Genomic DNA, 22,844 nt, shown 5'->3' with positions numbered 1-22,844 from the left:
ATAAAATTTTCTTGTAACAGCTTCTCCTAAAGGTGACTGTAAAACTGCAAGTCCCTTTTTCCTGCCAAGTTTTAAGACAATGGGAGCAAAGCACAAGAGCAAGTCATGATGAAAGCAGCACTGCCTTATGGCTGTATAAGTAAATTGGTCAATATATCAGATATGTTTTTTTGTTATAGATGATTAACAAACTCTGTGCCTCAAAAGCTCTGTTGTAGGTGTTCTGTTTCCTTAATGATACACACTTTCAGCTTTTCATGTTGAAAACAGAAAAGTTAAGCCTGTTTCCCCACATGCCCTGCCACTTCACACGAGATCCCCGAGGAGATCTCATGAATGAGAAGCTTGTCTGGGAAAACAGAGGCCTCCAGGCAGCTGGTACCTGTGAGCACTTAGCTCGGGTCCTGCGAGGTGGGAGGCAAGCTTGGTGGACTTTTCTTTCCTCTCTATCACTTTAGCCACCTCCACTTTGTTCCTTCAGCCTGTTCTGCTGCCCTAGGTGAGTGGTACTCTTTGCCTGTGGTCACTGGCTAACCAACGCAGCCAGCAACAATAAAGATAAATTGCCTTTTAAATAATTCTTACAATATAAAAGTGCCCTTCAAAGGCCTCTACAGTAAACACCTGTAAATAAGGGCATCATTATGCAGTGAATTATTAAATAAATTCTGCCACGAATAGCAGGAGTCACTCTCCATGTCTTCTAGACACCACTATAACTATTTGCATAATTATTTCTTTAGGTAATCTAAGGGTAGCATTTTTTCATTATATTTTCATTTCATTTTCATTTTTCATTATATTTTCATTATTATTTGCATTATAAAAGCAGTGCGCATGCTTTTATATGTGCCGTAGAGTACAGATCTGAATGCAAGTAGCAAAGAGACATTTCTAGGAGATACACAGGTAATTTTTTTTCTTCAGCTCTCCAGTTAATGGCATTAGCCACAGTTGTAGAAGTAGCCCTTGCTGCGTTTTCCCTGAAGAGCTTTGGCTAGACACAGAAATGAAAGACTAGCTCATATTCCCTCAAAAATACAGTCATTTCTCATGCAGCCACATTAACTTCACTGAGCTGAAGATAAGTCATTTCTTTTGCATGCCATGGTGAAGAAGCAGATTGTTAAAGATCTTCTTGTAGTTCTTGGCCTTGGTATCACATCACTCTTTTAGGGATAAAAAGCCACTTGCTGTCTATGACAGTCATACTGTGGTGCTTCTGCACAGCTCCTGGGGATCTTCTGGGGCCAGAGGAGCAACTTTTCTCAGCCCCAGAGGCAGGTGAGAACTGCAGGCCGGCCGGTTGTAACCCCTTGGTATTGGGGAGGTGTGAACGGGCAGGAGTTGGCGCAGGAAATGGTTTCCCCCCAGACTGCAGTCATTCTTGCAAATGTATCATGAGAATTATCCAGACGAACCACAGGTATCTGCTCAGAGGGCCTTTAGTGCAGTGATTTAATCTACATCACTAACTTGGCAGGCGAGGCAAGAAGCATGTTAATGCTTTCTGCAGTGGATACTGATTTGGGAGGATTGTGAGCAGAGCAGCTGTACAAAGAGATTGAGAGAGAGAGATCAGAAACATGGGCTGATAATAAAATGAGATTTAGTTTAGGAAAACAGACTAAAACAACTGAGGAAAAATAATGCGCGTTGGTGGGAGTGGGAGAAAGCTAGAAAGCTGTAACACTGAAAGAGAACTTGTCTGAGAGTGAATTAAGGAAGTGACGGGAGCAAAAACGGTCTGTGAGGTTTTTTCAGCTCCTTCACATGCACCTTGGAAGGTGTGATGCAACTGCATTTTTGGCCAGTGTGTCCCCAGAAAAGATCCAAATGCCACCACCATAGACCTAACCAGCAACGGTTGCTAACAAGCTGCAAGTTGAAGTTAAGGTAGAAGTCCACATGGATGCTTCTGCTTCTTTAAGAAGAGGCAAGTCCTGAAAGTAAGGAATGTAAAACATACTGCAGTACGTCACTACTGAAATAATGAGCAGCACAGATGATTTGCAAAGGGGAAATAAAGCTAAAAGTGAGGAGGTTCTTTAGGTTAGCTCTGTAAAAACTGGGTTTTGGTGCTTGGTAAGGCTGGATCAGTTTTTAAATAAACATGAGCTTGTCAGCATCTCTGTGCATTGTGACACAAGGCCATATGTTCTGCTCCTGGTATAACGTTAGCATTTATGCAGGACTGGGTCAGGAATAGGAGACACACGTAGATACATGAAAATGGGCACATATGCATCCCTGAAAACATACTACAGAAAGAAATTATCTACCTCCTTTAAGCTGTTTGAACAAAACATCCAGTTCCTTTCCATAGTGAAGGACTTTGGTATCTTCTTCAGCCTGAACGACCCACAAGCAGGTCCTGGGAGCTCCCTGCTGGCTCTGCTCCCCGCTGCCCCACCGCCCTGGCTATTTCTTTGTGGAGCAGGGAGACCTCTACAGACAGGATAAATCCCCTACTACTGCAAGCATTTAGAGAAGAAACCTGGCTTCTGACAGAGCCCTTGCTGTACTTGCTAGGATTCCAGTATTGCTTTGCTTTTTTTTTTTTTTTTTTAACTTTTTTTAGAGCCTGATTCAACTGCTGACATTTCAGATCCTGTAAGTATGAGCTGGCATATGCAAAGTCCTGGTCTTAAATACATGGTTTCTATAATTTTTAACTTTGAAGCCCACTGCTTTCATTGCTTGTCCCCAAGTTTTCCGCCTGTAAGGAAGCCTAGCACCATTCTCCTGAGATCTGACTAGCAGCTGGAAAAATGCTGTAGCCCATGTCTTAGCATTGCCTTTGGAAGGAACGACTAGCATTGCAAAACAACAGCTAAAAGAAACATAGCCTCCATAGCTAGAGAAGGCTACATAGCCTACATAGCCTTTTCATGTAACCCTGCACTAAACTCAGAAGTCCCTAAAGCTCTTCTACCAAGTCATCATGGAAGGATCCTGATATTACCATCTAGGAAATCTGTAGCAGTGGTATTTTTTTACATTTGAGGAGCTGGTCTACCCAAGAGCAGGAGGCATTAGGAAGGCTGTCCAGGAAAAGACGGGCTCTGAGAACTACCGCTGTTCTGGGACCTCAAGGTTTCCCTCACGTAACAGGATGATTTTCTTGAGAATACCAACAATCCCGCATGGTGTTTGAGTGGCAGGTGAGAGAGACACATTTCTGGGGTTCGGGTGTGCCATTGCCAGCCAAAGTGTGATGGACACATGAAGGCCTGCCCAGTAACCAGATGAAAAGGGCCGTGTGCCCTCATTCATAGCAGCTGAGGAGCAAGGCAAAAATTTCTTCCAGCTGAAGAAAAAATCTACAAACCATTCTTTAGCCCTGCAGGGAGAGGCATTCTTCAAAAGTAGATGCAAACAGGAAAAAGAAGCTTTCGACCATGGGCCTGTCTAGGGAATCTCCCTGCTGGCAAATGCTGCTCGGGGGCATGAAACAAACTGGACTGGACATGCTGCTCCAACACAAAAATAACTAAACTGAGAAACTAGCTACCCCAAAGACTTTTATTTGAAATGTAACACTAATTGCCTGTAAGTAGCTAAAATAGCCGATTGCCTTTCACGGGCAGTGTACTTGATCATCTTCTGTGTCTGTGCAGAGCTGAGTGTGTAGAATGCAATGTTAAATACAATACAGCACAAACATGCCCAAATTGCAGTCCTGAACTGCCATGTGTCTTTTCTGTCAGATGTTTGGGGGGCGGGGAGGGGGGGGGAGCAAGGGTGGAGACGAGGCAGCATGTGGAAATTTAGCCTTGACTTTAACCCAGGCTTCGGGGAAAGCATGAATCCAGATTTGCAGGGAAAACATGTGACTCACTTCCATCTCTTCCTCCTATATTTCTTTCCAACCTTGCTTATTGTGAGTAAACTAATGAGTCCCTCATCTCAAAGCTGTCTTTCCCACTGCTTTGATTAAATCAAAACAGAACCAAGTGTGTGAAAGTCCCTCTCCAGCTCCCTGCTGGAAGGAGGATTGTATTAACTAGCACTTTGAGCCCAGGACACTCCTGAATTCCAGTGCAGGAACTAGCACTATCCTCCCTCTATCATCTTCACCTCCATTGATCCACTTACTAACTATGATCAATGATGTCTGGGGCACCAGTTATTTTGTAAGCCTTGGGGGGACTGTCTTTTTGTTAGTGCTGGTCAGATGGTGCCCTTAATACTTACTTAATAACAATAGTAATGATTTTAGAGCCCTTCTTTGAAAAGGAAGAAAAAAGGTAAATGCGGGCTATTCTTTGTAACAACATTGCCAGACTCCATAATGGCTCCTATCTTAATAAATGGGATGTTGTGATTCTACAAGGTGAGGACTTTAAAACAAAATAAGGGTTTAATTTTCATTTTATTTCTGGAGTTTGCTTTGAAAAAATGATAGAAGTAATCTCACTGGACTACATAGGAATAAATAGATACTGGGAGCTGCTTAAAGTATGTGCTCTCTACCCAGTGGACCAGAACATCTCCTGGCTGCTGGGCTATCAGGTAAGTAAACATCCAGGCAGGTTTTTAAAGTGTGTATTGTTCAGCTGATAGAGCACAGCGAGTCCTACAGAGAGGATTTACGATCTGTTGTGTGAACAGGTATTTGGGCAATTTTTGAGATGTACCCTACTTACCTTCAGGTAACTAATGAATGATTTTCTAAGGAGTCATTATCGTGAATTCATGGAAGTTGCCTTCTAGCATTACAAAGGCTATCTCCATGTTATCATTTCTGAAAACAGGTAAGAGAAAATAATAGCTTAAGCTACTCTGCAGTAAAGTTACTTTTTTTTCTCAACCTTACAGTGTGCGTCTGTTGCAGGGTATTTAGATAGATTTTATTTGGGCAACTGCAATATTTGTATGAACTTCTAGCCAAGATTACAGACCTGGGCCCAGAACACCTTTATTCTGGTATCTGCAAGAGATTGTATGCAAAGGGATGATAGAAAATTAAAATGCCTGACTAATTAGTTTCCACACAATATTCCCATCACCTGACAAGGCAGTTCCGAGTCTAGACAAAGCCAGCCTAATTAAAATTAATAGTCTGGTAGTTGGAATCGTTTGTTACAATGTGTCATCTTCCTTGGCACCTTCTAGCCAATAGAATTAGAGAAACTCAATTACTAATTAGCCAATGTGCACATAAGATGTACAGAGATCATCAACCGTGACGCGGCTGACTGGCACACAAGTAATAGAAGAAAACTGTTACCTAAGGAGACCTGCTATCTAAGTGCTCTGATTACTCTTATCTTTATAGCGCTATCCAAAGCCCTGTTGGACAGCTCTGGCTCTCCTGGTCCCTGGATTCTGTGTAGGGGAAACTCACATGTTGGGATTGAGCTTTGAGGATGGGGTAGACTTAACACAATACTCTGTCCAGTATTTGGAGGTGAACCATGACCCATCTGATAGCTCGGGGGCTCCAGGGCGGTGATGTGAGATGAGGGAGTATGGTGTGAGATGGAGAAGCGGCAGGGGAAGACTGTGAGGATGGCTGGGAAAAAGAAACTCCTTTTCTCAGGAAAAATGAAAATGTGGAAAGGCTGGCAGCGTGCACCAAGTCTTTTCACAGCATGAGTGACTAAATAACAATCATTTGAATAAAACAGTTGAAGCAGCTCAGCTTCATCTGGAGGCAATTCTGCACCCCCCCACACACCTACCGCCGGTGCCTTCTTGGTGGATCTGAGAGACTTCACCAGGGAAGTGGGAGGAAATGGGAATCACAGACATCTGGACAAAGCAGTGTGCAGTTCTGCTTCTAGACACACATGCTACACTGACTGATTTTAATGAGAAATCAGTCAGAATGAAGTGTGGTCCTCTGAGAGCAAAACATTTTGTGAAAACCTATTTACTTAGGGTTAAATAAAAAATAAGTAAGCACAAATGCACGAAGAGCCGTTGTAACAATGCAGTTGTTTCAATGAAGTATGCAAATTAAGAGCAAAAACTGCCCCTTCAGTTGTCCCAGAAAAACGCTCTGAACCATCCCTCAGAAACCTGGAACTCCATCAGTTTTAGGTTACTTAATATCAAAATGTAAAATAATTAGAACTTGCACAACTTAAAAAATGTAGGTAATAAAGCAAGTGTTTTATAATTTGAAATGATCTATTTGTTCCTTTAAATACCAATGGCCTTGCTCAATGAAGTGGGAAGTCAACTGTATCCAATAAGAGATTAAAGACCATAAATAAAAAAAGTAGCAATTAATTGTGTAGCCTATTTTAAGAGGCTGGAGCTTAGTTTGTCACACTCTGGCAGTCTATCAAATTCAGCTCCATTACAGATGTCTTAGAGCTGAATTGATGATGATATTCAAAACTAAGGGTGTACTCTGCAATAGTCCTACTCTGATGAAAGACCTCAAACATATAGATTGGTTATATGATTCTATCATTCTTACAGAGTGAATTACAAATGTTAGAAATGTCAGTTTAATGAGTCATGCAAGAATCTTCAATGTTCTAAGTCAGTGATCCAATTAATTCTTTAAGTGTGCCTAAAATGAACAATGAAGACTGAGAAGAAGCAATCTGGTGGTTTCTCTATACTTGCTTTTTAGTTCTATTTTATAAGTCAGACTTAATAATCCTTCCAAATAGGTATCCAAAGTCAATTATTAACAATGACTGAAATTTCCAAGGAGTCTGACAGCATAAGAGCATATGCGTATGCTTCAGCCTTTAAATCTGCAATGAAATGCTTCAGACTTACATGGAGAAAAATGGAAAAAGTGAGTGTAGGTGTTTAATGAAGTAGGCGATAATTTTTTCTTTTCTTTATCCCCATTACTAGTAAAACTAGTCTCAGCAGAGACATAATAAAAATCTGCATTTTTTTAAACAAGAATATTTCCCTTGTATTTGCTTCATTGTATTTGAAAATTACTTTGGTTTTGCACTGTGCTTGGCATAATCTAACTGTGATTTTTGTTTCCAGTGAATTCTGGTTTTTATAGTGCTCTGGGCCAACATTGTTGGCTGGGCTTACAACAATGAAGGAGAAGGGCTATCTGTTGTTACAGACAGGCTTTTCTTAATTTGTGCATAAATACTTTTTACCATAACCCAGACATCTGGATTATTAAATTTTAGATTCTGTTTAATGTGTCTCTTGCTAACAAATGTGTGTGTGCTCAGACAAGTATCTCTGGTGGCTTTTCTCAGCTGTAGCTCATCTGAAGTTACCGATGCGCAGGCTCCCTTTCCAAAATGTCAGGAGAGAAGCAGAAAGCAGTGAGTGGGAATGAAACTCCACCTTCTGTGGCCATTCAGATACATTCCCAGCTGTGGCAGGCCTGTTCTCTGACTTGGGAAACAGTTCATGCTGTTCCCTTTGGAGAAGGGTGTCCAGGCTGGGTGTCATGGCTTAACCTGCCAGTGGGAAAGGGTTTGCACTAAAAGAGGCTGAGCCAAGTGGGGTGAAACACGAGCGCGTATGTTTTGCCCCACCGGCAGCCAGTGGCATCTGCGGGCAGAGCTGGGAACAGCAGCATTTCAGACCAATGCAGCGAGACTTCCCTAGCTCACACGCTGGAAACTGTGGGCCATCTCCTCAGGGACTCTCCCAACTCTCACAGAGCAAAAGAGGCAAACAGCTGAGTGGCTGCAAGGCTATGAAGTGCTTCAGCTGCTTGCTTAGTGAAAGCCAGTCCTTGACACTAAGAGAAGCAAAAGGCGCTTGAGGAGAGGAGGACTGCTAGAGCATTGGAGCCCCTGTACTCGAAGGCCCCATGCCCTCAGAAATACAAGTGCAACATTGAGCTTTCTCTAACCATGGAAAAACTGATCAGTGGGTATACAAACAAGCAACTGGGAGACATCGTAGGATGTAACACAGAAGCATTTTTGGGGGAGCAGGGTATGAATGAAGCTCTTGGAAACTTATGTTTGAGTGAAAGCTTCAGCTTGACTGTATGGACTTAGAGCAAAAGCTATCAGTGGATTATCAGATTTCATTGTTCTTGAGCAATACTGCCAATGCCAACACTCTACTAAAGGGCCCATGCTCGATATCACAGAGAAGTGTCTGAGGTGGCGATTATGGCTCTGATTTTAAACTCCTTTAAATATGGGGCATTTTAATATGAGGCTTGGGTTTAGACCTGCCTGTTCTGAGAATAAAACTTTACAGAATCACAGAACAGTTGAGGCTGGAAAGGACCTCTGGAGATCATCTGCTTCAACCCCTTTCCTCAAGCAGGGTCACCTAGAGCAGGTTGCCCAGGAGCGCATCCAGACAACTTTTGAATATCTCTAATGATGGAGACTCTACAACCTCTCTGGGCAACCTACTCCAGTTTTCAACCACCCTCACAGTAAAGAAGTGTTTTCTTATGTTCCAGTGGAATTTCCTGTGTTTCAATTTGTGCTCAGTGCCTCTTGTCCTGTCACTGAGTACTGCTAAGAAGAGTCTGGCCCTGTCCTCTTTACACCTTCCAGTCAGATATTTATAAGCATGGACAAGATCCTCTCTGAGCCTCCTCTTCTCCAGGCTGAACAGTCCCAGCTCTCTCAGCCTCTTCTCGTATGAGAAATGCCCCAGTCCGTACATCATTCTTGTGGCTCAGCCTTCAGTTGTTATGCAGACAGTACTAGAAGCAAAACCTGAATACAAGGAGTCAAAATACGAATATAGAAAGAGACAAACAAATAGCTATATGCTGCCAGAAAGTATAAAGAAAATTCTCCACTTGGAATACGAAACCTTGTCTGTGGAGTTGTGTTTGAAGAGCCAGTGGATGAAACTTCCTCTTTCTTATGAGTTAAAGAAGGTTCATCATAAGGAATAAACTAGAGACAAATCAAATGAATGAAAGAGGGAAGAGAGCTGCACAAGTATGCAAGTGAAACTCCAGAAAATGCATGGCTTATTTATGCCACCTGCTGGATTTTTCCTGAAGTATCTTTTCAATTGGTTTAGTTGTTGCACTCAGGTTTGTCATTCCAGCAAATACTTACGTTTGCATGGGAAGCTATGCACACAGGTCATTTTGCTGATATCAAGCAGATTAGTCACATGAGTAATGACATGTGTGGACTAGCACAGCTCCAATATGGAGATGTGGATATTTGTTTACCTCTATTTATTCTGCTGACTTGATGGTTATATGGCAGCCAAGACATTCAAAGCCAAAGACAGGCACTAGGAGTGAGGACTGAGGAGTTTTGTGGAGCACAAGAATATCCTGCCACTGTCAGTGTCTCAGGTGAATGTCCTGGCACCATTTCCCTCCTTTGCATGCTGAAAAACAACTTGACTCCCTCTGATTGCCTTTTCGTTCTAAACGTACGAAAGAGTACTTACGGATATGTTGATGTTCTCAAACAATGACATCCAGCAGTTGTGCATACTTTGTCTTCTGCCTCTTACCACTTCTGCTCCTGCCGCTCTGCTGTGAGGCCATAAGCAGGACAGGTGACGTGGTCTGTAAGGTGACCTGGGACAGTCAGGAAGATCTACTGTGAAGAGAGGGAGCAAAAACCCCTATGAATTGCTATCTGCACAAAATTGGTAAAAAGAATCAGATTCAGCAGAGACACACGCCATTCACAAGACTGGGATGTGGAGAATCTCATGTGCGTCCTAAATCACATGAAGAGAGGTGTGGGTGATGGAAAAGGATGCTGAAGAAGTCTGCAGTATTTTGCTCCAGTGTGTATGTAGCCTGTGTTTGCTGGGCCACAGCACAGAGGTGATCACAGGAGCAATGTGTGCACAAATGCTTTTGCTGCTGAGGTACAAAGTCTGAGGCCTAAGGGAGGAGTGGTGGGAAAGGGAAAACTATATTCCTTCACAGCCAATCTGTGGATTATTGCTTTCTTTTTTTCCAGGTGTGGTAAATAAATTAGTAAGTTACTTCATTCAGCATAGAATTCCAGTAGGAGTCAGCACATGAATTTAAGGAAATCATTGTGTTTTTGGGATAGCGTTGGAATGCAGAGCGTGCAGTTTAGTCACAGAACAGCCAAGAGGAATACAACAATCTCTTCCCAACTCCCACACGAAGAATTTTCCCTAGAAGCTAAGAGGATGGTCAGTCTGCAAGCTTTTCTCCTTGGGGGGGCGGGGGGGGGCAGCCCTGCAAGATACTGAATGCAGCCAACTGCTGACTTGTGTGACACCTCAGAATTGGGCCCTCTTAATTTGTGACCTCTCCCCTGAGATGCTCAGCCATGCCAAATGCCTGTTCACATTTGTTCCTCAAGACAATGACCCTGTTGGCGAATAAAACATCTCTGCTAGCTTTAGGGGATCGGCCAAAGGCCTGCAACAGCAATAGGCAGATCACCGCAAACAGACGACACTTCATATGCAGGCTTGTGAAAAAAGTTAAAGCTAAAGGCTAACTACCAGCTAGCAATAACAAAAAGCAAAATGACATTTGATTCCTCTCTTGCTTTTTCACCAGAACCATTAATTACAGTTCTTTTTTTCCAATGGTGCCAGTAAATAGCAGTAATGTTTAGTCCCTGATAACATTGTCAGACTCAAATTATAGACATCTAGACTTACTTTAAACGAGTGACTGTGATTTCCTGAAGATTTGCACTGATACTGCTCTCGTGTTAGAATTGCAGACAGTCAGTAACATAACTCCACTGGCAGTCAATCCAGTAGCGTTTTTTAATCCTTGCCAAATATCAATAAAAAAAATTGAGACAAACATGATAACACATTGAAGTGTATTCAAAGTGTGACCTGAACTAACAAAAACAAGGCAATTCACAGCTAAAGGACAGACTGTCTGCTTTTATTCAGCAGGCACCTAGCTATTTGGGTTGCATTCATTCTGGATACAGAATAGCACATTAGTACTTAGCAACTTCAGTATTTTGTTCCTCACCCACAGGTTCCATAACATTACGGATAGAAGAAACCTGTGCACTCAGCCTGAAAAACAGGAGTGGTAAATACTGCTTGTGTGAAAGACAGATGAATTAGTGTGCTTCTTGGAACCTCTCACTCCTTTCTCTTTTTCTCTTTCTCCTCCTACTGTCATTTCTTATCTGCTCTTTCTTTTCCTACCTTTTCATAACTCAATTTGGTTTTCTTAATTTGTCTCTCTTGTCCTTTTGATTTCGCCTCCTTTCTATCATCTCTTATTTTCTGCCATCTTCTCCTTTTTCATTTGTATCTAGTCCTTGATCCTTCGGTCTCTCTAGTCTACGGGAGCATACAGATTGACTTCAAGGCAACTAGCATCTGGGCACCTGAAAACATCCTTCTCAGGGCTCAGCCATGCATGAGATTTCACAAGTCGGAGCTTTCAGGTTCGCTTTCAATACCAGCTTGCACACTGGCGGCAGCTTCAGCGCCCGACCAGTGCTCCTGCACGTCAAGAAGTTCTTTCCTGCTTTCGGCGGGGGATGAATTTTGCATTCCAGTATAGGAGGCTAAGCACGCCTCTCTGCACTGTTAGCCTAAATACTAGTAATACACATCAGTCGTTTTACAGTCACGTTGTACTTTTGTCCCACTAAAAATTGTGTTTTCTTTTTTTAATTACGTGCAGGTACTGACCTCAGAAATGGCAACCCCAATAAAGTGAAGTAAGTGAAAAGTTTCATTCACTCTCAGTTGAATGATTCTCCTGTCATCCTGACAGGCTTACCCGGCTTCTGCTTTTGCTGCCGGTGCTTCACTTGAGGACTATTTTAATGTTTGAGGCTGGGGTTTAACAGCAGAGCCTTAAAATGTGGAATCTCTGGAGGATGGCAAGCCACATAAGTGTTTCTGAAGTTCTACTATGAAGTAAAGTTTTAAGAACATATTCTGTGAATGTTAATGCAAAACATCAAGCGAAAATGAACCGAGTCTTTCTTCCGGCTAGGATATGTATTGATTATTTACCAGCAGGGAGTCTTAGCCTTAACAGAATTAGCTGGGAGATAGCTGATGTAGAAGGGGGAGAAGCTTTCTTTGGCTTCTTCTAGTGGTAATAAATTTCTACCTACTGTAACTTATTACCATCTGATGTGCTGAGTCATGAAGCTGGGGTTATAGCAATCTTTATGCAATCTTTATAAATCAGGCTCACATAATCTCACACGCTTTCTGCTTCACCTCTGTTGAGTCACTCATTTGACAGTTGTCATTCATCTTACATTGAGATGTAATTTAATAGTTTTGTTTCAGAATGAAGATAGTGTCATCTGAAGCCAAGCCTGGAAAGATTTAAAGGTGTAACAGAGGAAGTATTAATGTTGTAAATAATATCTGTAGAGTTGCATGGATTCGTAAATCACATAGCACCAAACTGAAAGGGGAGTCTATGTGGAAAGAAAAGGAAAAAGCACCTTCCAGTTTTCCCCTGCAGATATACTGGCTTTAAACACATAAAATGTCGCCAGAGTTGCCAGTCACCAAGCTGTCACTGTAGTCTCCCTTTTCACATGTGTTTGGATCATCTTCCCTCACGTATTTTGACCTAAATTCATTCACACCATTTACTGACGTTCAGCGCGAGGCAATCTCCAAATGGGAGACTTAATCGGGCGAGAAGCCAGAGGTGAAACATCTGTCTCGATCGCTTCGTTTGCTGGTCACACCGCCTTTTTGGGCCACCGCCACGCCGACTTCCGAGTTGCAGGTGGCGTGCTTAGCCTGGAGGAACACGAGATGCGCGCTGTGCCACGGGCGCATCCTGGCCGGACGGCCCTGAGCCACTGTCGGCCTGGTCTCCGGGCGGCGGGCTGCCGGAGCTGCTCCGAAGCTGAGGCTGGACGGCCTTGAGCTGCCGTCGGCCTGGTCTCCGGGCGGCGGGCTGCCGGAGCTGCTCCGAAGCCGAGGCTGGACGGCCTCGAGCTGCCGTCGGCCTGGTCTCCGGGCGGCGGGCTGCCGGAGCTGCTCCGAAGCCGAGGCTGGACGGCCTCGAGCTGCCGTCGGCCTGGTCTCCGGGCAGCGGGCTGCTGGAGCTGCGCCGAAGCCGAGGCTGGACGGCCTCGAGCTGCCGTCGGCCTGGTCTCCGGGCAGCGGGCTGCCGGAGCTGCGCCGAAGCCAGGCCGGACGCGGAGGCCCGGCAGCGGCAGGCCGGGCGGCCGGGGCCTGGCGGGATGGCGGGCGCGAGGGGCGGCGGCACCACCCCACGGCCCCGGTGCCAGAGGCCCGGCCCCGCTGCGCCGGGGGCACGCTGCGGCGCGGCGGGGAGAGCCTGGGGAGAGCCTGCGGGCCGCGGGCCGCCCGGCCCCGCCACCCGGGGCGCCCGGCCCCGCCGCAGGCCCGCGGCCGCCCCGCGGCGCAGGGGGCGGGCGGGCGACAGGGAGCCGGGCGGCGGCGGGGGCCGCGCGGGCGGGGCGCGGCCGAAAGGCGTGAGGGGGCAGGGCAGGGCAGGGCAGGGCAGGGCAGAGCGCGCCGCGCCCGGCCGCCCCCAGCCCCGGCGGCAGCCGCAGCAGCAGCGCCCGCGCCGCCGCCATGCCCAGCGACTCGGCCGCCTTCGGCAAGGCGCCCGAGGCGCCGGGGCCCGGCGGCAAGGCGGGCGGCTTCGGCAAGGCGGCGGCGCTCATGGCGGCCGCCCCGGGGGCCGGGGGCGCCGCGGCGGGCGGCGGCGGCGGCGGCGGCGGGAAGAAGTCGCCGCGGCTGCCCAAGTGCGCCCGCTGCCGCAACCACGGCTACTCGTCGCCGCTGAAGGGGCACAAGCGGTTCTGCATGTGGCGGGACTGCCAGTGCAAGAAGTGCAACCTCATCGCCGAGCGGCAGCGGGTGATGGCCGCCCAGGTGAGCCGCCCCGCCGCGCCGCGCCGCGCCACAGCGGGCGGGCGGGCGGGCGGGCGGGCAGGGGGCGCGGGCGGCCCCGGCCGGACCCGCCGCCGCCGCTGCCGCGCTTCGCCCGGCGAGTGTGTGCAGTGCTCTGCCTTTCTTTTTTTCTTTTTCCTTTTCCAGTCTTCCTTTTTCCTTTTTTCTTTTCCTTTTTTTCTTTTTGCTTTTTTCTTCTTTTTGTTTTTTGCTTTTTCCTTTTTTCTTCCTTTTGCTTTTTGCTTTTTTCTTTTTCCTTTTCCCTTTTTTCTCTTCCTTTTCCTCTTCCTTTCCCTCTTCCTTTTTTCCTTTTCCTTTTTTCCTTTTCCTTTTTTTCCTTTTCCTTTTTTCCTTTTCCTTTTTTCCTTTCCCCCATTTTCCTTTTCCTTTTTTCCTTTTCCTTTTTTCCTTTCCCCCATTTTCCTTTTCCCTTTTTTCCTTTTCCCCATTTTCCTTTTCCCTTTTTTCTCTGTCCTTTTCCCCTTTTTTTTCTTTCTCCTTTTCTCCTCCTCATCTGTCTGCAGAGTTTGCTCCGCTCCTCGAAGCGCTGATGATGGAAGCGCGGAGCGGCCGAGCCCCTAAGCGAAACCCCCCCCCCCAAACAAAAAACCCCCTCCCAAACAAACAAACGAAACCCCCCAACCCAGCCCGAGCGCAGCGCAGTTAAAAGGAGTTTTTTTAACTTTCCCCGCGCGCCCGGGGCAGGATTGGACTTTCAATGCCGCGCGGCGCTTTGCGGCGGCCGCGGGGGGGGGAAACCGCTCCGGTAGCCGAAATTGCACCGCTCATCTTCCTTATTTAATGAGACTTTCTGCTACCTTTTTTTCCGTTTTTTTTTTCTTTTTGCATTAACTTGAGGTTTCGCAAGCGCGTTTAGGCGGCACTAAGGCACGTTTAATTAATATCAGCACTCCCAAGTGCTGTTAGTGAGCACTTGGTAGCTTACTTTTTGGACGATCCTGGATGTATTTCCGTTGCAAAAGTGTGCAAAACGAAAATATGCTTGCAGTCGTGAAAGGCACGGTTCTGCTTTAAAGCGTTCGGGGTGCAAGGCTTTCCGGTGACAGCAAGTCATGTTTTTCTTCCAACTGTCAAACGCAGTTTGTTTTTACACACGCTTACTAGATAATGAATAATCGACTAGTTGGTTAGTGGGTGTATTCTCCACTGGTAGCTTCGGGTTTGCTATATCCACTTTTCCTGATTTTAGGTGGCTTTTAGCTGAGTTCATTTCTAAGGAGACAGATATTTTTAACAGTGTTGTAAAAACGTTCCTAAATTTGCATACCTCGGCTCCGTGGAAAGGTGTGTACATGGGCAACCTTTAGTCCAAATGAGGAATCAATAGTATTAGCAAATAATACAGCCTGCATCCATTTCGGTGTAGGAATAACTTTATGCATTAGATAGTTCCCCTGAAATCACAGCTATGTTTACCGATGTAAATGACAGCTGAATTAGTCCTTGTGGTCTTGTAAACTTCGTTAGTGAGAAGTTTTGGGAGTGTCATGGCTGACATGCTTGAGCTCTCTGAGTGGGATTGCACATTTGCGTTCATGCAAATAGTCCCCTTCAGACAAATTAATTGGAAGGCATTAGGACTCCTGAAAAAAGATAAAAGCAGTAATATCAAACCCGTAGACCCATTTTGCAAGTAGTGTGCTCCCAGAACTTCACAAATCCCACATAAAATGAGTGGCTCATTGACAATTTTTAAGAACATTAGCAGCCGCGGATTAAATCCTTCCCCCCTTCCCCTTTTTTAATTTAAGTATTCAATGTAGTTAGGCTAAACTTGCTTTGAATCCACCAGGCACTCTGATTTATTTAAATAATTGCTACTTGTAGGTGGCATGGCAGTCTAGAAGTCAGTATTATGCCAAAGCTCTTCACTTCCCAGCATTTGAAAGTAGATTTGATTGTCTCCTTAATTGAGCCTTATCTGTATAGGAGTTAACATGTTTAAAATCCCTCTTTTCCCCTTTTGGTATATTTCTGCAATAAAGCCACTTGGCACTGGTGGGATTTTTTTACAGGTCAGGGTTATTGGCCTGTGAAGTCAGAGTTGCAGACAGCCAGCGCTTGCAGATCTGTACCCTCTGTTTGGAATATCTGTATTCCAGGAGCTAATATTATTAATTGCTTTAATGGTATTACACATTATATTAGAAAAAGTTTGCTGTTGAACATGATAGGGAAATGGAGGGAGGCTGTGGCTGAGATACACAGGAGAACGTCACGTCTGTAACCAGCGCTCGGGTGCAGACTCGCCCTGGTCGCCGGGGAGGTCCGGCTGCTCCCAGCCTGGCTGCTGCGTGCAGGGTGCACGTGTGTCGCTTGCTCAGGTGCTGGCAGGGTCGTTCCCTGCCCTTGCCATGCTCTTGCCCTGGTAGTGCTCCGTGCATGGCGGAAATTCCCTTGAAAGGGTGCATTTCCACCAAGGGCGCTTGCAGGTTGCAGGAAGAGGCAACTCCTCGTTGGCAGGTGCCTCGTGTCGGAGGAGAGGTGCAGCACGGCCCTGCAAGTGGGTGGGTTTGCTGTCCCCCGCGGCTGCTTGCAGCCCAGTGGAGAGCCGTGGCTCCCGGCTTCGGACAAGGGCGGCTTGCCCAGGAGCAGCCGTGTCTGCTGAAGATGGCCAGCTTTAGCTGTGCGGCCTCCTCGGAAGCAGGTGTAGATGGCACCAGCGGTTCGTAGGCTTGTTTAGATCTGTTTGGACACGAAAGAGGCAGATTTTAAATGGCTTTATGTCCTCCTTTATATCCTCCTGTACCCACTGTCTGGATCGTGACGCCAACGCTGTAGACACTACTGAGAGAAGACCCCCGGTTCGCGCCCGCGTCTTTTCTTGCCGCCGTTACGAGTCGTTGCCAACCCGGAGAGCGTGCCCCAAGCCTGTCTTCTCGACCCCAGGTCGCGCTGAGACGGCAGCAGGCGCAGGAAGAGGAGCTGGGGATCAGCCACCCCGTACCGCTGCCCAGCGCCACCGAGCTCTTCGTGAAGAAGGAGGGCAGCGGCGGCAGCTCCTGCCTCCTGTGGGAAAGCGGCAGCCCCCCGCACGCCGCCGGCACGGCCGCCACCGCCGCCGGCACGCCGTCAGGTAAAGCGCTCCGAGAGGCCCGGGCCACCGCTCCGTGGCGCGGGCTGGTGTGACCTGCGCCTGCCTGCGGTTCCCCTTTTCTCCCCACGTCTCGAACTTGGGGGGCAGTGGGGAGGCCCCTGGCCCAGAGAGGTATTGCACTGCTGGCGTGGTTAGCAAATGGGGGAAGCCCAGGATCCCTCTGCTCATATTTCCGCTTAAATATGCCACTTTTACTTGGAAATCAAAATCGCTTTGGAGTAGACTAGTGCCATGATTGAATTTCACGGGGTGCATACTGGCAAGCGGTGATTTTTGAGGAGCTTTTCGCCCTCTCGCCAGATACGTCTGCTCCTGTGCTCCTGCCGTGGTCCTGGCAACTCCTTGTTGCCTGGCTCAGTAGCGGCTTCAAAGCTGGGGAGGTTTGAGCACCGCGTAGCAGCTAAGTGTGGTAGTGTCGTTTACCCCAGCGTCGGAGAGTTGGCCACCACGTGTGACCCCGTATAGTGGTGTGTCTGTGCTGCGTGGCCAGGTGTGATCGACCACACAGACCAGCTCAGGCCTTCACCTCTGTACCTTATTGTATTGCATTTACCACTTTGTGTTAAAAAAACAACAAAAACCCCCTGAATTTGTCTGCAGATTTAATGAAACCACGGTTAAGGACAGTCTTGACTTAAAAGGGGCTGAAGACTCTGGACAAGATGCCTTTTCCTGTACAGAGCTGATACAAATAGCAGTTGGGTATACATAAAAAGAAACTGACGTCATTGACTTCTGTTATGTAGACAGAGAAATTGCAAACAAATACAGAGAAAAGGAAAGGGAAATTTCTATTATTTTTAATAATATTTTTCATCTGTGCTGAAGTCAATAATACGGGTAAATATACTTCTTGATTAAACATATGCTTCTAAAATGGACAGTGCTTTGTGTTAACTAACAAAAGAACAGGGCATCTGTGTGTCTGTCAAACGCCATCACTGTTTCCAGGCTGTTTAAAGCCTAATTCTTGGGCTTGTCAGACAGATTCGTTGTGGACAGCCAGTTTCAGGTCCATGTGGAAGAATTTCTTTGGGAAGGTTTTAGGAGAATTGGTTAATAAAAAAAATTAGTTTCTGTTTTTTGTTTGTTTTCATTATTGCAGTCATATTAGTATCATCTTAGAATCAACACAATTACTCCTTTAATATTTGGATTACTGCAGTCTTTGTCTACAGACATGGAAAAGACTAGGTAAAGATTAAACTGTTATATTCAGTAATGTACAGAGATTGTGCCTGACTCAGGAGAATAAGAAAACCCTTACTTAGGCAAAAAAATGAAATTTTCTTAGAGTCAACAAAATTTCCATAAGCTTTGATCTTAACGTGTTAAAAATGTCAGTGGAGATACTTAATTTATTAACACTGCTTTGATAATTTTTTATTGAATTGAATTAAGTGAATGCCTTTTAAGGAAGAGCATTCATTAAACAAGTTGAAGGCAATATTGTGCTTGAAAAAAGACTTGAAACTTGAAAATTGCTAATTTTAAAGTCATTTGAATGATTTAGAAATTTTTCTTTAAAGTAGTTGTAAATGCTTTGCAATAATCTTTCTTACAGAGGATTTTTCTTTGTTAGCAATACAAATACATTGTTTCTTAAGCATTTTACTAAATGCGGGTGACAACAGTGAAAATACACAGCTTCATCTCTAGAAGGAAGATTTGATTCCAGCCAAGAATCAAGACAAGGTCAGCTTTGTTTACCAGAAGTGAATGAATCTGGGAAAGAATGGGAAATGGGGTTCTTAATTTTGTTGTTAGGCACCTAAATAATGACAGAAATTCATGCTTGGCTTGAAAGTGATTGCACTGTGTGGACTTCTGGCCCCACGAACTTACTAATAAGTCCATCTATTGAATTCAGTGTAACTACTCATGAATATGGATTTAATGCAACCAACAAATACGTGCAGTGTCTGCAGCAACCTGATTGCAGGAGGTGCTGTGCATTCAGCTGGACTTTCAGAGTGGCTTTACCAGGTGTCAGAATGCAGACTTTACATTTAAAAGTCTTATTTCCCAGTGAGGGGTACTGTTTCAGTCTGTATAGCACAGTGTGTGCGCCTTTTTATTCCTGAAACACTCAAGAGATGCATGACTATCTGTGTGTATATTCTGAAGCTTTCTTTTCTGCTGTGCCTTTTGTTAGTTGAGCTTTGCAAAGTGTAATGTGGCTTGAAGTTGTTGACCTAAGTCAACATCAGACTTAAGAATCAGATTGTCTCAGGTCCAGGTGCTTGAAGGATTCTTGTGCTGCTCTTTTGTCATTTTGCTGTTACCCTCAACTGCAAGCATAATGAGAGATCGTATTTTTAGTTGAAATGGGAGGAAGGACGATGCGGGTTATTAGAATTTGGGGGGCGATGACACAGAAACGGTGAACATGGGAAGCGACTCCGTCGCAGGCAGTTTCGTAACCTGCCAGTGTCAGAGCAGGCGTTGCACTGTCTAAGTTTGATAGGCAAAGTGGTGTTAAGATATACAGGTGCAGATTTTCTGAGAGTTTGCAGTAGTAATTAATGTGGGCAGAGAGAGTAACACTTGTCTTCGAACTGGAAGTCAGCAGCTCCCTGTGAGCCCTGGAGAAACCAGGCGCTCTTGGGAGCGCAGCCTTCCTTACATAATTCTCATAATTCTCTTCCTTGTGTGAGTCTTTTTGCTTCACAGAAGTAGTTTTTCCTTCGAACTCCGTTGCACAGAAGAACCCTTTGCCGCTGGAGGAGTAATGCATGCAGGAGTCATGCAAACAGGCACGGTGCCGGAGAGAGGGTCTTTCCTCCCTGTGTCCACTGTATCGGCAGGTCAGAAATACTATGATACCTTGAGAGATCAGCAACTGTTCTTCAGATCCCCTTGCGACATGCTGTTTTTTGTATAGGGGAATAATGAGTTATTGTGGTCGAAGCACAGGGACTTGCCCACTTACCATTTCAAGCTTGGAAACCCGTATTTACTTCGGGAGGAGCTTATCTTCCACAATCAGAAAGGAAAGCAATCTGGGAGTTTTTAGGGTAGTTGGAAAGGGAGCAGCCCGTATTCACGGGGCATGTGCAGCACCTCTTGCAGACAGATTTTGTAGTTTCTGGGCAGTTTCCCTAGAGACGTTGTACGTGGTTTGAAAGCTATGGTCATTTATTGTTCAGCACAGCAAACAGTCATGATCCTGGGACATTTAAAACATTTGCCCTTGCAAGTACTTTTGGTAGGTTAGCTAGTGGGTAGAACTCAAGAAGAGACTACGGTGAGGTATTTAAAACATACCTCTCAGATGTCCTCAGTTCAGACTTTTTAAAACCTAGATTCTTCTGCGTTCCACTCAAGGTTGATATCTTTGCAGTTTTAATATTTAGAGATCACTGAAATAAGAAAAAACTGTGGTCATGAAGCCACTTAGAGTGAGAACTGTTCAAACTGAAGGAAGAAGACGTACAACAGTTCACATTTCCTCCATTTTACATTGTTGTTATCTCAGATTAAGGCTTATCGTTAGCTTTTGGCGGATGGGATGGAAGAGCTGCAACACAGATCATGAGATGACTGGAAGCTGCGCTTCTTTCTGCTGCTCTGTGCTAATGTTGGACCAATTTAGAAGCATCCAGTTTACACAAAATTACTGTATGTGCCAGCATACCAGCTCCTACTTTCGTATTCTGTGGCAGTCCACTAGCTGTTTCCTTTTTTATAACCATAATACTGGCATTGTTTACATACCTTCACAGTATCATTGACTGGCAGGTTAAACATATTATTATCGACAATTATGAGTAATAAGTTTACAGTTATTATTTCCCTTTGCTACATTTATTATGGATGATGGAAACAAAATAGTGTGTTTTTTACATTTCTCTAGGTAGGCTCTTCCTCCACTTGGAAACTTTGTGGGACTGGTAGGGTTTTATCTAATAATGAATAGGGACTGTAGAGGGACCAGTGGTAACATGATGGCTAATGAATGATGGTGTTCAGATCCCACTGAACTTAAAGTATCCTAGATTTCTTTGAAAGCCCTGCCTTGCCTCCTTTTTGTTTCCTTTGCTTTTTTTGCTGTTATCTTTTCAGCATATTTATGCCTAAATAGGTGTCCTCTTCTGCATTGATATTTTCTGTGATGCTTCATTATGTTTTCAAAAATTGATGCCACAGATTTGCAACCATTCTTGTGCTGCATGAGTAATAAGGTGAAAAAAAGCTGTTATAACTGGAAGACATCATGTTTAAAAAAAAGTAGAAAAATTTTCTGTTTGAAAGAAAGTCCTTTCCATTCTTGACATTTTATAATGTCATATTCTGTCAACATTTCCACTTTTGTCAAAAAAAGTCTCATTCTAGTCAGCTAATTGACGGCGTGGGGGAGCTGTCCTGGAAATTCACCATGAGTGTGCTTAAGCCCTAGAACGGGTTGTCCAGAGAGACTGTGGAATCACTGTCCAAGGAGAGACGCAAAACTCAGCTGGATGGGGCCTGAGCAACCTCACCTAACTTTGAAGCTGGCACTGCTTCGAGCAGGAGTTTGATCCAGCTGGACTCCAGAGGTCCTTTCCAACTTAAATTATGCTGTGGTTCTATGAAATGCCTACTTTTCCAGGTTTTTGATGCTGACATTAATGCAAAGTATTGAAATTTGCCATGTCATTAGGCCAGCCTCAATACTGATCAGCATATGCAAGCCTGGGAATGAAATCCTGACTCTTCTGACCTAAAAACACTCAGTGACTAAACGTAGATGGCATTTCCAGCAGGCAGTGTGCAGCATGGGACTTGGCAGGTGGGTTGCTAGTTAGATGGCAGCAGCCTCGGTGGGGCTGAGCTGGAAGGAGAAGGAGCTGCTCAGCTGCTTTGCCTGCGTGTGCGGGCTGACAGGATGGCTGCGTGTCTTCAGAGGAGCTCTTGGTGGACCTGCCGCGGTCACTGCTCCGTAATCCTGCTCTTCACTCCTGTGGTCCTCTCCTCCTCATTGCTTCTTAATGATCACTTTCTCCTGCTGCACCAGCAGCCAGTGCTTCACCAGTCTTGGCTGCTCTCTGCCTCTGACCCTTCCTGGTCCTGCTGACTCTTTCAGTATCCAGAGTGAAGTGGCTCCATCTGTTTCTTACCTCGTATTTTTTCCCCTGCTTATCCCACAGCCAACAGCGTTTGCAAGAAAGGAGCATAGTACAACATTATGTGTCTAGCCTGGATTTGGAACTGCTGGTATATCTTACCCTTGTTCCTGAAGCACAAATGCAAAGAAATAAGTCTTGTATCTTTTTTTAATGTGAATGACTAATGTCTTTGCATCTGTAATCACCTGTTTTTCTCCAGCTTGTTGCTATTAGAGGAAAAGAATCATATTCACAGGTGGCTGTTGTAAGAATCTGTGAACATTCTTATCTATCTTGCATTGCCATTATTTCCAAAGCACAGTTTAGACTTAGTTTTGGGAAGCAGTTGCTGAAGACAGGTCTTCTGCCTGTATTGTGGTTTTCCAAGTTTTGCATGAATCTCTTGCAAGCTGGTGTAAGTAAAGATTCAGGGAATGTTTTGCAGCGAACAATCTGTCCTTGGCTTAGACTTAAACTTTCCCATAACTGGTTCCTTTAATTTCTGATTGATTCAACCATGTGCTGGACAAAGCAGTTAGGAGTGTAACAGCCATGGCTCTGCAACATTGAGTTCCTACAGAAATCCCAGGTATTTTGCTCTGAGTTCTTTAAAAAAGGTGTTGGTTGTAAAACAAAGGGGATATTACTGCCTCTCTCTGCTGCTTTGGTTTAGCCATACTTGGGAACACTGCAAAAGAGTTTTGAGCATCTCATTATAAAAAGGACATAGATAAATCTGAAAGGATAGAGGGAAGGGTGACAAAAATGATGTACGGCTTGTAGAAAAGGAGACTGAGGGTGGATATAACAGTCTATAAATATTTGAGAGGTAATAATATGTAGGAGGGGGAGGGATTATTTACAGTGCTAGAGAG

At 45.2% G+C, this 22,844-nt stretch overlaps 1 protein-coding gene across 1 annotated transcript in view; it reads left to right on the top strand.

Annotated features, from left to right (window-relative positions):
• Positions 1-13,443: 13,443 nt before the first annotated feature.
• The window catches only part of DMRT1 (doublesex and mab-3 related transcription factor 1), a 60,274-nt gene continuing 50,873 nt past the window's right edge, over positions 13,444-22,844 (top strand). The window contains exons 1-2 of the mRNA XM_064501516.1: positions 13,444-13,746; positions 16,675-16,861. Of these exons, the coding sequence (XP_064357586.1) occupies positions 13,444-13,746; positions 16,675-16,861 (490 nt within the window). The remainder of the gene's footprint in view (positions 13,747-16,674; positions 16,862-22,844) is intronic.

Source organism: Dromaius novaehollandiae, chromosome Z, assembly GCF_036370855.1.
Source record: "Dromaius novaehollandiae isolate bDroNov1 chromosome Z, bDroNov1.hap1, whole genome shotgun sequence".
In the NCBI taxonomy this organism is placed as follows: Eukaryota; Metazoa; Chordata; class Aves; order Casuariiformes; family Dromaiidae; genus Dromaius; species Dromaius novaehollandiae.
This window is presented reverse-complemented; position numbering and strand designations above follow the sequence as displayed.